This window comes from Coregonus clupeaformis, chromosome 21 (assembly GCF_020615455.1).
Source record: "Coregonus clupeaformis isolate EN_2021a chromosome 21, ASM2061545v1, whole genome shotgun sequence".
NCBI classification, from domain to species: domain Eukaryota; kingdom Metazoa; phylum Chordata; class Actinopteri; order Salmoniformes; family Salmonidae; genus Coregonus; species Coregonus clupeaformis.
In genome coordinates this window covers 1,838,098-1,854,230 of record NC_059212.1, presented here as the reverse complement: position 1 = coordinate 1,854,230, position 16,133 = coordinate 1,838,098, and the positions used below count along the sequence as shown (strand labels likewise).

Sequence of the window (16,133 nt, the reverse complement as noted above, 5' to 3'; positions counted from 1 at the left end):
GCACAGAAACACCTTCCCACTAACGACATGGCAACCAGCACAGGTGTAATACATACTGACTAACGAGGTGACACCAATCGGTGCACCCTACGTGCTAACAAGCTAAACGTGCTAAAGTCCAATCTCAAAACATAAATGGAAAAACCAAAGCCTAACGCTGTCAAAACTGGCAATTCAATGTTAGATTGCTATATTTATCCAGAACAACAGCGACATCTAGTGGTCATTAGCATTGCTGTGAGGAGGCTAAAAAAATCTTAAAGAGTAAGGAAAGGAAAGGGAAAGGGGGATACCTAGTCAGTTGTACAACTGAATGCATTCAACTGAAATGTGTATTCCGCATTTAACCCAACCCCTCTGAATAAACCTGCTTTAAAATGATGAGTTCCAAAGTTACTTTTTGATTTTTATATTAATGTTTCATAATGTACCTTGACATGGCAAACATTGCTGGCAATCAATCTCAGCCGACTTTGTAAGTATTTCCACTATTCCATACGGTACAAATAGCTGGATGCATTATTAATTTCACCTTTCCAGACATTTCATGAGCCTTACCAGATCAAAAAGTCAAAATAAAAGTCCCCATCAAATACACGTAATCATCAGTAGTATTTTACAACTTCTTTATTTGTACAAAAAATTCTCAGTTTAATTATCTCCATTACAAATATAACAATTAGCAAACTTAACCCTGCATGCATAACGTATGGGCATTCAAATCTGTGTTTTATAATTCCAATTTATGTAAATATTGAGAAACTTTCATTCAACCACATCAACAAAGCCTTAGAATGCAATCAAATATGATATGAAACTCCATATGACAGTTGAAGTCAGAACCATACAGATGTCTCTCTGTGTCTGCTTAAACAGACTGTTTAGAATAATTTAAGGACTTTGGTCAACTGGCTGTAGTCAGGATGTAATCCACTGCTTACCATGTATATAATAGGATTGTACAGGCATAATGTAACAGTACATAAAGTTCAGTAAGCTAATGATAGATAACACCATACTGTGTATATCTCAGTATGCGCCGATGGCAGGCTCTGGGATATTGGTGGCGTGCATGTCTCGAGTCATGTTGGACTTCTCCTTTAGCTTGGCCTGCAGTAGTGTGTGCTCCACCACTCCTATCCGAATGTCCATCTGAACAATCTCCTGCTTGAGCTTGGTCAGACTCTGCTTGATTTTCACCACCGGGGCTGTAATTCAAAAAGCTCAAAGGGTAAGAAAACAAATGATATCTAACATTTTCAAATCAATTTGTCATAATCATTATACATGAATAGATTCCAAAATAAATCACGTTTTCATTGATCTAACAACTTTATTTATAACCTTTCTTCAATAGATTCAATAATGGGCGATAACTGTCACTATATAATGTATTTTAAATCAAGAACTGTTGCTTTCTCACCATCAAGACCCCAAAAAATGCCTGAGTTTGCAAAGTGCCCAACTTAAAAAATATAAATATAAGGTACTTTCAGATTATATTAAACCGATAGAGGATGACAGTGGAGAAAGATAACGAGAGGTGGTGTCAAAGGGCAGTAGGCCAGATTCTAACGTATACCGACACCATAGACATGTGTGCCGGAGGCTGTGGCATTACCGTTAGACTAGCCAGGCCACAGCAAGGTGCCCAACCTAATGATGTATGTAACATAACAGGATGTGACGTCACCAATGACTTTGTTATGTGGGAATTGCGTCATATTCACCATTTCGTCCAGCTCGCAGTGGAAAAGGCTTAAAAGGTATAGTGCTGTGTAGATTCCCTAGTCCAGTATGTTTTCATTTACAGACTCACCTCCATCAGACATACTGCTGCCTTTCTCCTCCATCTCCTGCTTCACCTTCTCCAGCTCCTCTGTGATCTAGGTTAGAACGAGACAGCACTGAGAGAGTTGACATCAAAACTAATCTGTCATCTATGGCACTAAGACAGAGGTATCTACAGAGGATAAGAGATAGGTAATATAACTTCTATGGACATTTAGGACTATATCATGATGTTGGTGTAAAAATATCAGGAGCAATGGAAAATATAATTACATGAACAAATTGGGAAAAAATGACTGGTGCAAAAAACACATGACCGTAATGTGATTTTTTTTTGGAATAGTGTGAATGTTATGATAATGATGGGCTAGGGTTATGAGAATCTGTTACGAGAATGACCTGCATACTGTGGTTTACTGTGTGTGATGTGGTCACTGACCTCAGCCAGAACTCTGGTCCTCTCTGTAACTCCACCACTTCCCTGCTGGTAGCACTCCTTTGCCTTGGAATACAAAAGGTCAACATGTCTTTGTGCTTGTCCCCCCCCCAAAATAAGCCAATTAGTTGTGCCTCTGCATTGATGACCAACGCATACCACAGCAACAGAATATTATATACTGGTATTGGATATTCTATTTTATAAACCGGGTGGTTGGAGCCCTGAATTCTGATTGGCTGAAAGCAGTGGCATATCAGACCGTATACGGCTGTGGCGGTCACAAAATTTCATCAGCCGGTGATTGTCAAGCAAATAACTGGTCGGTCTCAAGGTAATTGACCGTTAATTAACAAACACATTTAGCATCTCCTGGCTTCCACACATAGCCTACAAGCCATTTTAAAAAGTCTAATAAATCCATGTAATATAGCCTACACCTTCACAATAAATCCATTATTTATTTTAGACAGCTCTAAAGAAGCATGATATGAAGAAAATGTAGTCTATTTCAGAAGAAAAGAAGAGCATACTCTGAGTTAGCAGACAATATTTGCTTATAATTCCGTGGCATTTTTTAGATTATTTTATAGTATGAAGAATTCAATTGAACAAAGCTGAATAAAATATAAATATTTTCTCCAAAAGATTTGAGGGAGAGCGCACATGCGGCTATTCTGTGTTGAGCGGTTAACAAAGAAATAGGTACTCCTAAATGCTTAATTTAGAGTTATTAATGTAACTTTAGTTCTACAAACGTTGGGCTATTTGTTTTCATTTTCAATAGATTGTAAGGCTGCATGATGGGACTCTAATGATGATTTGAAAAAAGTTGCTTGAAAGGCATAAGCTCTGCTTAGTTTTTTGCACAGGCTGTACACACTCCAATAGTCTCTCATTCACAATTTGACAAGCACTTGATAATGCCTCGAATTTCATGGAGGCATCCCCTTTGTGGCCGTAATGCACCTAAAATAATCCATGCCTTTTGCGGCCCGGAGTGCTGCGTTGTGCCCTTCTCCCTGAGTGTGCTGCACAATCCGAAGCGCCTCTCACTCACATGGCTCTCCGTCACGTGATCGGGTCTCTCTCACAGGCTACAAGTGAAGACAGACATCGGGGACGCAATTGCGCGCGTCCTTAGCCAATTCCGAGATGCATATTGAAAATATTGAAAGAACTGTCCACATTAACTTTTCGTCAGCCAACAAGATGAGTAGGCCTAACGAACAGCAAAAGCACTAGCCTATGTCTACTATCCCCCATAGTACAAAAGTTGACCTATTCTATTCTGTGCAAGAAATAAATATTCCAAACATAGTCTGGGACAGTTGTGGGATGCGTTAGATCCCAAATTAATAGAACCACTAGCATAAAAAAATATTAGATCAGAACATTTAGCTTAAAATGTTGATAAACTATTAGGCTATTTCTTCACATTATAAGCGCAGCAATGCGCACATGGTAGTAGGCTATAAGCGCCAATGTTCCATTAACGGAAAACACCATTATCAAAAGTGATCGCAAATGCAATTATGCATGTAATGCTTTTATTATAAAAGGTGCATTTTCATGGTGAAAATTATCTTCCCCAAACTTGACACTCATGCGCTGCTTATGTATGCCAGTTAGGCTCTACACCCCTTGTAAAGTGGATTATTGTGCTTAATTTTAAGAAGTTATTTGGCCACTTTAGTTATGATACAAACCTTATTAAAACATATAGGCCTATGGGCTAGGCTACATGACGTGTGCGATTATGATTAGAAAAAGTCAACAACAAAAAAAAAGGCATTGTTTCTTATGCTGGGCAACATTCACAAGTGATAATATATCATTCACAAGTGACAATATTGTCACACATCAGACTATTCTTGATTTAATCTTGTCTTTACATATACTAAATAATATATGTGTGACATTTGTTTTGATTTAGAATGGACCATTATCATGCACCTGTATCGAAACAGGGGCAGCGGGAAAAAATACATTGTCATCTATGCACTTAAATAGCGAATGGAGGATGCTTTTCCCCGTGGTTTATTTTCATGCTAGCCAGATAGGCTATACTCCTGTTGTAAATATAAGCAATGTGCTTAATATTAGGAAAGTTGAGAAATAAATATAGTAGGCCTAGCCTATAGAAAGCTGATGGGATCATCCTCTTTTTATTAGCCGCCATCACTCTGTTTTCTCCCGCAATTGCATAGCCTATAGAAATGTTGCGCAACATGAGCTCATGGGCTCTCATGAAGTGTTTGATTAGATTTTCGAAGACATTTGCATTGATGTCAGAGTGATTAGAGGGACAATAGACTGCTGAGTACCAGGCAGTTAGCAAGTTTGGTAGGCTACTAATGACCAGCAGCAGCATCAGAGCTTGGAGAAGCCTAACTACCGTGACTAAACGGTCATGTGGAATTTGACTGCCTTCATGACTCGTAACCGCCGGTGTGGCGGTAATACGGTAATACGGTAACCGCAACAGCCCTAGGTATGACAAAACAAATTATTTTTACTGTTCTAATTAGGTTGGTAAACAATTTATAATAGCAATAAGGCACCTCGGGGGTTTGTGGTATATGGCCAATATACCACACCTAAGGGCTGTATCCAGGCACTCTGCGTTGTGTCATGTTTCAGAACAGCCCTTAGCCATGGTATATTGGCCATATACCACAACAAAAATCTGTCGATGTGCCCTTGAGCAAGGCACTTAACCCTAATTGCTCATGTAAGTAGCTCTGGATAAGAGCGTCTTCTAAATGACTAAAATGTAAATGTAATACTGTGAACCATAACTGGACATTACAGTATGACTAAATCCGATGCTCCAACGTAGACCATTTTGACTGGTGCAGTATTGCATTGTATTATTTTACTGTATTATACGGACGCTTACCTCGCTGAGTTTGGACTGGGCGCTGCGGTAGTCCTGGATAAGGTGTTCAAGCTGGTTGTTGATGTATTTCTCCCTGCTGCCCACCTTCTCTAGGGTCTTACCGATCTCCTCCTGCAGCTTGTCTAGGTAGCCCTACCAAATAGTTACACATAGCAACGTTCGCTCTATAATACAGAACTAACATACTTAATTTAAAGTAATAGAATGACATGAGAGGTTGGCTGTGTGATAGGTGCTAGTCTAGTCAGACTCAGATAAAGTAGGCTATTCATGGGTTGCATGTTTCGTCACAATATTGATTTGAACATTCGTTTTGGACTGATGCCCGACTAAGCATTCTACTCAATGCATCGTCAATGAGCGCTGATAAAGATCATCAAAAGTGCATTACAGTGGCTTGGAAATACAATGACATTCAAAAGGAGGCAAATAATTAGTGGGGAAACCTTTTGTCATCATTTTGATGTCACCAGATTGACTTTAGATGCAGTATAACGCTAGCTAAGATTGAGAGGAGGCCACCGGATTTTAGCTAGCTAACATTAGCATTGCTAGCTATTTTTGACTAACTTTGCTAGCGAATAACAACATTGCCATCTGTCTAAAGTAAATTTGACGATATGATAATGCTGGCAAGGTTGTTTCCTACTAAATATTTTACTACTTTAGCAACGTCATCGTATTTCCAGGCACTATAGTTTAATTTAGACTAAACAGTAGTTGGCCTTCGAATGACTGGGCTTTTCACCACTTTAGGGCACCACTATGGCAGCGCCAATAGAGGGCGGCTTGAGAATGTTCATAACAATGGCATGACGCGACCGAGTGAAGGTGGTGCAACCTATGAATATGTTTTCTTTCTTTAGCTGCACTTGATTGAGCTTGCCTGGTGTAATGGAACCGACGTATTCGTCACAAAAGTGGCAACCCCCCACACACCTGGCACTCCCTTCAGTCACAATCGAACTCTCAAAGTAGTTGAAAGAAAATAAATAATAGTCTATTTGAACCAGGTTTGGGGCCAATCAAATTAAAGGCAGTCAGTTCAGGAAGTGATTTGAATTTTACATTTAAAAAAATGGAAAAACTTTTTAAATAAATAGCTTATAAATTTCAGTTTATTGAGAAGTCACTGAAAATGGATGCCCTTTTTTAAATGATTGAATTGGAATTTCAGTTTACTTCCTGAATTGACTGCCTTCAATTCGAATTGACCCCAACCCTCATTTGAACCCAGGTCTGGTGAGAGGGCCATGTTGCTAGTCTAAATTAGATGTGTGTCTTACAACATCTGTCTAGATGGTATCGAAAGTGATGTAACCTGGACAGAGAAAACTGAGTCCAACTGTGAAAGCCTAAAGTCTACCTTGGCCTCCTTGAGAGATGATTTGATCCCGTCTTTGTGCTGATGCATTTGGTCCACGTGGATCCTCCAGTCCTAGTAGTGGACATAGTCTTGTTACAAACTCTCATGTATTAGGCTATTGCCCGGCCCTGCATTGATTTTGAGAGAGCAATGCCAGAATTTACACCTGTAGCAATCTTTACCTTGTGGTCTGTTCTGATTGTGACCTTCAGTTGTGGGAGAACCCGCTCCACCTCTAGATTCCACTCGGCAGCGTCCATGTTTGATTCCAGTATATTGTCTGGCTTTGAAGATAGGCTGGCCTCCTGAGAGAGGGAAGGGGTTAGCGTTAGGAATGAGAGTATATACACTATGAGGGAATGAGCAAGACCTAAAAAAATGATAAATATGTATTTTATACTTGTTTGAGTCCACTGGTGACTATCCTTTCTATATCTACAGCCAGGGAATTGCATTGAAATGAAAAATCTGATTTTAAATCAATGTAGCCTAGTATTAACCACACATGAAAAATACAATACAGCAGCACATCTACTGTATGTGTAGTAACAAAGTATCCACAATGTCCAAACAGATCTCTTATTGGGACCGTATATATGTACACCATTACAGTACATTGTTCGTATCCAGCTATTAGCATAACATTACAGCAACTGCAACTCACACTTTGATTGGTCCTTGATTTAAGTGCCTCTAGATCCATGACGTTCTCCTCCTCGTAGTCGTCTGGTTCCTCCTTTATTAAGGGATTTCGTTTTGTTTTGAAATAGACATATTTTAAAAAGTGATGAGTACAATATATACAAATAGGCCTATCACTAGGGGACACTTCTATGGGGATACCCACCGTCATCTCCTCTTCCACTTTACTGAGAGTCAGCTCTGCATCATCCTCCATCACAGACTCTTCCTCCATCTCCTCTGTGGGGTAGTTTGGTCTGGGAAAAGACAGGGGAATAGGGATTGCACTTGGCCAGCTACGTTCAACTTTTTCATTGGTTGCACCTACGTCACTCGGTCGTGTCACGCCATTCTTATAAACGTTCTCAAGAGGCTCTCAGCCATACTAATGTCACATTCAAAACAACTGGGAACTTGGAAATCTCAGACTTCCGACTTCAGTACATTCAAGACAACTGGGAACTCTGGTTAAAAAAAAAACGATCTCCGACTAACGATCTCCGACTGGGAAAAGTTGTTTTGAACTGTCATACAACTTGGAATTCCAAGTCGGGAACTTTGACGTCTTTCTAGAGCTCCGACTTTCCCGACCAGAATATCACTGATGTCATGATTTGACCATGTTTTTTCCCCCAGAGTTCCCAGTTGTCTTGAAAGCACCATAACTCCCGAAAAGCGAGATGTGCCCAGTCATTCTTAACGGGGGCTACTGACCATGTCGTCAAAATTACAGTCTAGTGGCTTCAAAATACGATGACATTGCTGGAGTAGGCAAAACATTTGTAGGAAACAACTTTGTCATCATTATGATGTCTTCAAATTTACTTTGGACAGATGGCAATGTTTCCATAGCTGGCAAAAGGCCTTTTCACACTGACATTGTTCTTAGCCCCAGGCTAGACTGGCCCTGGGCTAGCTTAGCCTGTGTTCACACAAGCATTTGGTAACCCTGGGCTAAGGATTCACACTTGTATTCCAAAACCCTGGGCTAACGGACAAACACAATATGCGACCAACATTCTATCTCTGACACGTGACCAATGTTATAAACAATAATACATTTATTAACACATTATTTCCTCATGCTTCTAGCCTGTATAAACCTTGCCTCTGCCTGTACGACATCGGAAACATTGTTTCACTTTTGAAAAACTCACCCCTGTACAGAGAATGCTGTGAATGAAAGAGACATCAACTTTTCTGATCCAGGCGAAATCATGCAATAATATTTTTATCATGGATATATGCAATTAAATGTCAATAGAAAAGATATGAAAACTAAGGAAAATTCAGCGTTTGCTGCCTTTCCAGCTGTAGAGTTTGTAGCTTTAGTTGGCTAAGTGAGAAGACTTTAGCCAGCCTGCATAGCAACCATTTTTGTTAGACATACCAACCAATGTTTTTGCACTGATGAAAGTATATTGTTTTTTGGTCCTCAGATGGAAGGATGAAATAGTATGAATTGTCTTATCAAATTAACGCACAGAACCCATTACAGGCATCACCAGCTTATGAAAATTAAGTGAAAGTGCTGCTTTTGTGATTGGACAGTGAGCATTCTAGGCATTGTTCTTGACCCCCACTGGCTATTTTGGCACCGAAAAGTCGGTGCTAACCCTGCTCCGGAGCAGAGCCAGCTAGATGTTTAGCCCTGGGCTAAGGTTGGTGCTAGCCCACTTTAGAATGTGCAAGTGTGAACACTCACTTAGCCCAGGGCTAAACATCTACCTTAGCCCAGGGCTAAGGAGGCTCTTAGCTCTGGGCTAAGGTGCAGTGTGAACGCGCCTAAAGTTTGACAAAAAATTCCAATCAATGCTAACTTTAGCTACCTAAAATCCAGTGCACTGTAGCTAGCTAACGTTCTAATCAATGTTCCCTCTAAGCTGCGGGCACGCAGCTCCCCGGGATTGCCGCGCAGAAGAAATATCAGCCCGCGCAGAGAAGCACGAGATTGAACTTCACTCAACTTTCGAGAGTTTTCCGCTTTAGTTAACACTATCAACGTTTCCCTTTACTGTGGGAATTGTGATCGAATCAACACAATATTAGCCACTTTCAATGCAACATACCGAAACAAAACAAACTATGCAAGAGATGTTGTTTTAGGCAGAAGGCATCGGAGTAGGATTCTATTGCATTGACAGGCATGACTCAGCCTGTACTCTACACAGACCGGTGCTGCATAACCAATCAGAGCTGCAGTAGGCTATATGGATCTGTTGCCATATATGGACTGTGTTTACAGCGTGAGTAGGTGCGCCTGTTTTGATATCAAAGCGAGAGCTGCATGTAGCCACTTGTGCACATTTGTTCATATCCTTTGTTAGTGAGTTATTAGCCCAGTTATAGATCATTTGTAGTCAGCAATGGGGGAGTGATTGCTTCCTACAAGAGCACAAAACGTGTACATTTCTAGACATCTTTGAAAAGCGACTCGGTTTGTCTTAAAGGGACAGTGTTGTATTTTGAGACCGGCTTGAATAAGCTAAGTAGCCAATAGGCAGAGGTTAACATACATTGTCTGATTCTCTGTAATAATGTAATAATGCATTTTATTGTTTAAAGTGGTTTCTTTCATCAAGAAACACTACAACATTTTCAGTCACCTCCTTGTCTGAAGGAGAAGTGGATAAGCAGGTTAATGTCAAGCCCTGCATGTTTTTTTAGAAGTCTCATGGAATGTAGGCCTACATTGCACACCACACATTGGCTGCTACTGTAGGCTGAATGATAGAACAGCTATTTCCATGTTAAAATGTTATGGGATGCATTTTCTCCATTGTTTTTGATGGTAGGGCACTCTGCCCAAAAAATGTTAAGGGAACATTGGTTCTAATACATCTAACTTTAATCTGACGAAATCACAATGATGACAAAAGGTTTCCCACTAATTAGTTGCCTCCTTTTGAAATGTAATCTTGTTTCCAAACAACTACAGTGGGGAGAACAAGTATTTGATACACTGCCGATTTTGCAGGTTTTCCTACTTACAAAGCATGTAGAGGTCTGTAATTTTTATCATAGGTACACTTCAACTGTGAGAGACGGAATCTAAAAAAAAATCCAGAAAATCACATTGTATGATTTTTAACACACTACGCCGTCATGGATTAAAATCCTGCAGTGCACGCAAGGTCCCCCTGCTCAAACCAGCGCATGTCCAGGCCCGTCTGAAGTTTGCCAATGACCATCTGGATGATCCAGAGGAGGAATGGGAGAAGGTCATGTGGTCTGATGAGACAAAAATAGAGCTTTTTGGTCTAAACTCCACTCGCCGTGTTTGGAGGAAGAAGAAGGATGAGTACAACCCCAAGAACACCATCCCAACCGTGAAGCATGGAGGTGGAAACGTCATTCTTTGGGGATGCTTTTCTGCAAAGGGGACAGGACGACTGCACCGTATTGAGGGGAGGATGGATGGGGCCATGTATCGCGAGATCTTGGCCAACAACCTCCTTCCCTCAGTAAGAGCATTGAAGATGGGTCGTGGCTGGGTCTTCCAGCATGACAACGACCCGAAACACACAGCCAGGGCAACTAAGGAGTGGCTCCGTAAGAAGCATCTCAAGGTCCTGGAGTGGCCTAGCCAGTCTCCAGACCTGAACCCAATAGAAAATCTTTGGAGGGAGCTGAAAGTCCGTATTGCCCAGCGACAGCCCCGAAACCTGAAGGATCTGGAGAAGGTCTGTATGGAGGAGTGGGCCAAAATCCCTGCTGCAGTGTGTGCAAACCTGTTCAAGACCTACAGGAAATGTATGATCTCTGTAATTGCAAACAAAGGTTTCTGTACCAAATATTAAGTTCTGCTTTTCTGATGTATCAAATACTTATGTCATGCAATAAAATGCAAATGAATTACTTAAAAATCATACAATGTGATTTTCTGGATTTTCGTTTTAGATTCCGTCTCTCACAGTTGAAGTGTACCTATGATAAAAATTACAGACCTCTACATGCTTTGTAAGTAGGAAAACCTGCAAAATCGGCAGTGTATCAAATACTTGTTCTCCCCACTGTATATTGCACTTTAGACAAAATCTTAAAATCAGTGCCAATTGAGAATGCATTGAGCAGGATGTTCAGTCGGGCACCAGTCGTCAAGAAAACCTTCATAACAATATTGTGATGCAACGTGCAGCCCATGCATATCTTCCTCTTTTGGATAGACTCTTGGATGTAACGATTCACCAACACGCATTGGTCCCCGGTTCAAATGTTTAAGATACAGTATGAGTGCATCAATCCATGGGACCCCAAACCGATCCAAATGTAGCATGCATCGGTCAGAAAATCAATTCAAAGGTTACGAATCGCCGGTTCACTAAAATCTTTTGCTCACATTACTTTCTTTCTACCTTCCGAAAATACCTCTCATATTTTGTTAAAACTGATGCATCCTCTCCTTCAGTGTCGAACTAAGCATGTACGTTGACAGTCATTGATCTACAAGTCATTTTGCATGCCTAACAACCCTGAGCAATTATCAGTAGCCTAGTAAAACTGCACATATCTTTGCGCGCTGATCCAAGAGATGTAGGCCTATTTCTGATCTTGCAAATCTGCGCCGCACCATCAGCATTCAACTGCTTGTAAAATGGCTTGCTTAATATTAGGCTTTATTAGTTGAGTGACAACCAATGTAATTTGCTTGGTTACTGTTATCAAATGCGCTGTTGAAAATTGTGTTTTACTGGAATAAAAGTAGGCTAAGCCACTGGAGACAACTATTTTCTGGCTAATGTATGCACTCACTAACTGTAAGTCGCTCTGGATAAGAGCGTCTGCTAAATGACTAAAATGTAAATGATCGGGGCTTAAATTAGATTTTATTTTGATTGTGCAGTTTCAGCAATAGTTTTGGTAGTTTTGCTTGAAACAATCAGTGTATATGGTCATGTTTAGATATACAGGGTAAAGTTTATCATTTCATAACGAGGACAGCAATCACTTTTTACGAGTCGCACTGCATGGCCGAAGCGGGAAGAGCTGAGAAGCTCACTCCATAGAAACTTAAAAAACGGTCAAATCCATTCGATTTTGAGATGGGGGTGAAATTGCCTCTGTCATAGCAATTTTTTAAAGATGAATATTGATACATTACTAGCTCAAACACTTTTAAACTGCCAAAATGACAAGTTAATTAGTGGGTGATGGTGATTTTAGATCAAAAGGCATACATTATCCAATGATTTATATACAGTGCAGTCGGAAAGTATTCAGACCCCTTCCCTTTCTCCACATTTTGTTACGTTACAGCCTTATTCAAAAATTGATTAAATTATGTTTTTTCCTCATCAATCTACAGACAATACCCCATAATTACAAAGCAAAAACAGGTTTTTAGCAATCTTTGTACATTTATTTAAAAAAAGAAGAAAAAAAAGAAATTCAGACCCTTTGCTATGAGACTCGAAATTGAGCTCAGGTGCATCTTGTTTCCATTGATCATCCTTGAGATGTTTCTACAACTTGATTGGAGTACACCTGAGGTAAATTCAATTGATTGGACATGATTTGGAAAGGCACACACCGGTCTATATAAGGTCCCACAGTTGTCAGTGCATGTCAGAGCAAAAACAAAGCCATGAGGTCGAAGGAATTGTCCATAGAGCTCCGAGACAGGATTGTGTTGAGACACAGATCTGGGGAAGGGTACCAAAACATTTCTGCAGCATTGAACATCCCCAAGAACACAGTAGCCTCCATCATTTTTAAATGGAAGAAGTTTGGAACCACCACGACTCTTCCTAGAGCTGGCCGCCCAGCCAAACTGAGCAATCGGGGGAGAAGGGCCTTGGTCAGGGAGGTGACCAAGAACTCAGTGGTCACTCTGACAGAGCTCCAGAGTTCCTCTGTGGAGATGGGAGAACCTTCCAGAAGGACAACCATCTCTGCAGCACTCCACCAATCATGCCTTTATGGTAGAGTGGCCAGACGGAAGCTACTCCTCAGTAAAAGGCACATGACAGCCCGCTTGGAGTTTGCCAAAAGGCACCTAAAGGACTCTCAGACCATGAGAAACAAGATTCTCTGGTCTGATGAAACCAAGATTGAACTCTTTGGCCTGAATACCAAGCGTCACGTCTGGAGGAAACCTGGCACCATCCTTACGGTGAAGCATGGTGGTGGCAGCATCATGCTGTGGGGATGTTTTTCAGCGGCAGGGACTGGGAGACTAGTCAGGATCCAGGGAAAGATGAATGGAGCAAATTACAGAGAGAGATCCTTGATGAAAACCTGCTCCAGAGCACTCAGGACCTCAGATTAGGGCGAACGTTTACCTTCCAACAGGACACCGACCCTATGCACACAGCCAAGACAAGGCAGGAGTGGTTTTGGTACAAGTCTCTGAATGTCCTTAAGTGGCCCAGCCAGAGCCTGGACTTGAACCCGATCGAACATCTCTGGAGACCTGAAAATAGCTGTGCAGCGACGCTCCCCATCCAACCTGACAGAGCTTGAAAGGATCTGCAGAGAAGAATGGGAGAAACTACCCAAATACAGGTGTGCCAAGCTTGTAGCATCATACCCAATAAGACTTAAGGCTGTAATCGCTGCAAAAGGTGCTTCAACAAAGTACTGAGTAAATGTGATATTGAAGTCTTTTTTTCTAGCTAAAAAATTTTGCAACCTGTTTTTCTTTGTCATTATGGGGTATTGTGTGTAGATTGATGAGGGGGAAAAATTACTTAATCAATTTTAGAATAAGGCTGTTATGTAACAAAATGTGGAAAAAGTCAAGGGGTCTGAATACTTTCCGAATGGACTGTATAAACTAGATGACTGATAGGGGGCGCTGTGTTGAAGCTACTGTGCCGCCGCCTTGGCACTCCCCCACCATTGTAAAAAATATTTTTTAAGCTATAGAAATGCATTTATTAATGTCTACATTCGTTTTTGCCACATGTATTATATTACAGACAAATTAATGCATATTTTTTAAATTATTATGTGAGCTAAACATTTAAAAATATATATATTAAAACATTTTCCTTAAAGTATAATATTTTTAGATTACTAATGTTACTGTCCCCACTACAACAACAAAATATACTTAAATACATTTAATTATGTTCTTGAAACATTTCATTGAAATACTGTAGAATTCCATTAATTTCTATTGAGGACAGCGCCTACTTGAATGCCAATTTTGCAGACCGGTGCTTTTTAAAGCCTCTCAATGGCCAATACATAGCATCAGTAATCCAGAATATGTATACATCATTGACATTAACTTACCTTCTCCAGGAAAACCCTCTCTTCTTCAGAGCCTCTTCTGCCAGCCGATCCAGCACATAGCAAACATGTTCCCCTGAGCCAGCTTTTAGTTTGGAGGGAGGAAAGTCTACTAGTCCTCCCTGGGTCAGGAGAGAGCAATATTTTGATCAGAGATGCAATGTCTGAAATATGTCTTAAACTAAAGTTGGACCATCTAGTTTAGTATAGGTCCGTAACAGTTTCACGGCAATGCCATGTGATACAGTATGCAATGGAAATTAAAAAAGGACAAACACAGGTTGTTGATAAACAAATCCCACTGTTGTCTGCTATTCAAAATGGCAGACACGACAATTGGGACACCAAAGTGTACAGTAAGTTGAGTTGAGCTTACAAAAGCTCTCAACTGTGAGAGAATGTTGGACACGGTGGCGTTGGGGTCGTCATACTCCTGGGGCTGCTCGAAGGGTCTCCCTGCTGCATTGATGAGCCAAGACGCGATTATGGTAAACATGAAGAATTGCTCCCCTGGATTTGATGGCATGTAGGCACTGGATGCAAAGTAATGCCTATATGGATTGCAAGGGGGGAACAATTTATTACCTGACTGACAATCTCTTACCAGATTTGACTGCAATGCATTTTGATAATGATACCTAGAGGTTTGAACTGTAATTTAACTTTGGAAACTTTGCACATCAATAACAGCTAACTACTTGCCAACCTGGATAGAGCTTTCATGTTGTGCTTTGCCAGAACTTCCTCTTCGTAATCCAGAAGCTTCAATTTGTCCAACAAGTCCTCCATAACCACGAACATTTGATATGCTGCTCCAGGACCCCGTTCATCGTCCCCTCGTCTATTGTCATCGGCCATCTCTCTCTTGGCACTTCTCGCAGGCTAACAACAACTCAATTTGTGATTGACCAACTTTTGATGCAGATCAGCGCAGTCTTCTTCAGCTTGTTTGGTTACCATCTATGTTGCCAAGCAACCCCAATATAGCCAGATAACGTTAGCTAGCTAAGTTAACTAAAATGCCAGTTACGCGTCTTGTCTGAACGATTATCTATATATTAAATATATCCAGTTAGTACCTGTGTATTGAGATGAACATTCAAGTAATTGTATCAATAACCCTTGCACATATTTTGCTAAAGCGGGCGACAGGCGACCACACGTAACTTCATTTGCGCACCTACGTAACAATTTTTCGTTTACGTTCCAGTGCAGAGTCATCGAACGTGTAAGGGTTTTGCTGCCACCTACTGCAGCGGATGAAAAACTACTAAACTGACGCTTAAACCGACCAAGCAAAAACCTAATACTGAGTTGCGCTGCACAGAAGATCTCAACAAAGACTGGAGAAGTTTTTTACTTCACCAGTAGGCTTATGCTACCACATCCTTATGAGATACAGTACCAGTCAAATGTTTGGACACGCCTATTCATTCCATGGTTTTTCTTTATTTTTACTATTTTTTACATTGTAGAATAATAGTGAAGACATCAAATCTATGAAATAACACATATGGAATCATGTAGTAACCAAAAAAGTTTTAAATAAATCAAAATATATCTTATATTTGAGATTCTTCAAATAGCCACCCTTTGCCTTGATGACAGCTTTGCACACTCTTGGCATTCTCTCAACCAGCTTCATGAGGTAGTCACCTGGAATGCATTTCAATTAACAGGTGTGCCTTCTTAAAAGTTAATTTGTGGAATTTATTTTCTTC

The 16,133-nt window shown here is 40.6% G+C and overlaps 1 protein-coding gene across 1 annotated transcript; it reads right to left on the bottom strand.

Annotated features, from left to right (window-relative positions):
• Positions 1-612: 612 nt before the first annotated feature.
• ift57 (intraflagellar transport 57 homolog (Chlamydomonas)) lies at positions 613-15,583 on the bottom strand. The gene is made up of 11 exons (XM_041841492.1): positions 15,119-15,583; positions 14,789-14,963; positions 14,416-14,534; positions 7,343-7,433; positions 7,160-7,231; positions 6,678-6,800; positions 6,496-6,567; positions 5,130-5,261; positions 2,231-2,293; positions 1,820-1,886; positions 613-1,208 (listed from the first exon to the last, which is right to left on the bottom strand). Exons 1-11 carry the CDS (start codon positions 15,268-15,270, stop codon positions 1,030-1,032), a joined length of 1,245 nt encoding a protein of 414 aa, XP_041697426.1. The 5' UTR covers positions 15,271-15,583; the 3' UTR covers positions 613-1,029.
• Between the last annotated feature and the right edge of the window lie 550 nt (positions 15,584-16,133).

Coding starts and splice junctions, on each gene's coding strand:
- ift57 (XM_041841492.1), bottom strand. CDS start 15,270: ATGGCCGATGACAATAGACGAGGGGACGATGAACGGGGTCCTGGAGCA. Junction 5,262..6,495: donor CATCTCTCAAGGAGGCCAAG/GTAGACTTTAGG, acceptor ACTATTTGGTAG/GGCTACCTAGACAAGCTGCA. Junction 2,294..5,129: donor CCCAGTCCAAACTCAGCGAG/GTAAGCGTCCGT, acceptor TTGTATTCCAAG/GCAAAGGAGTGCTACCAGCA.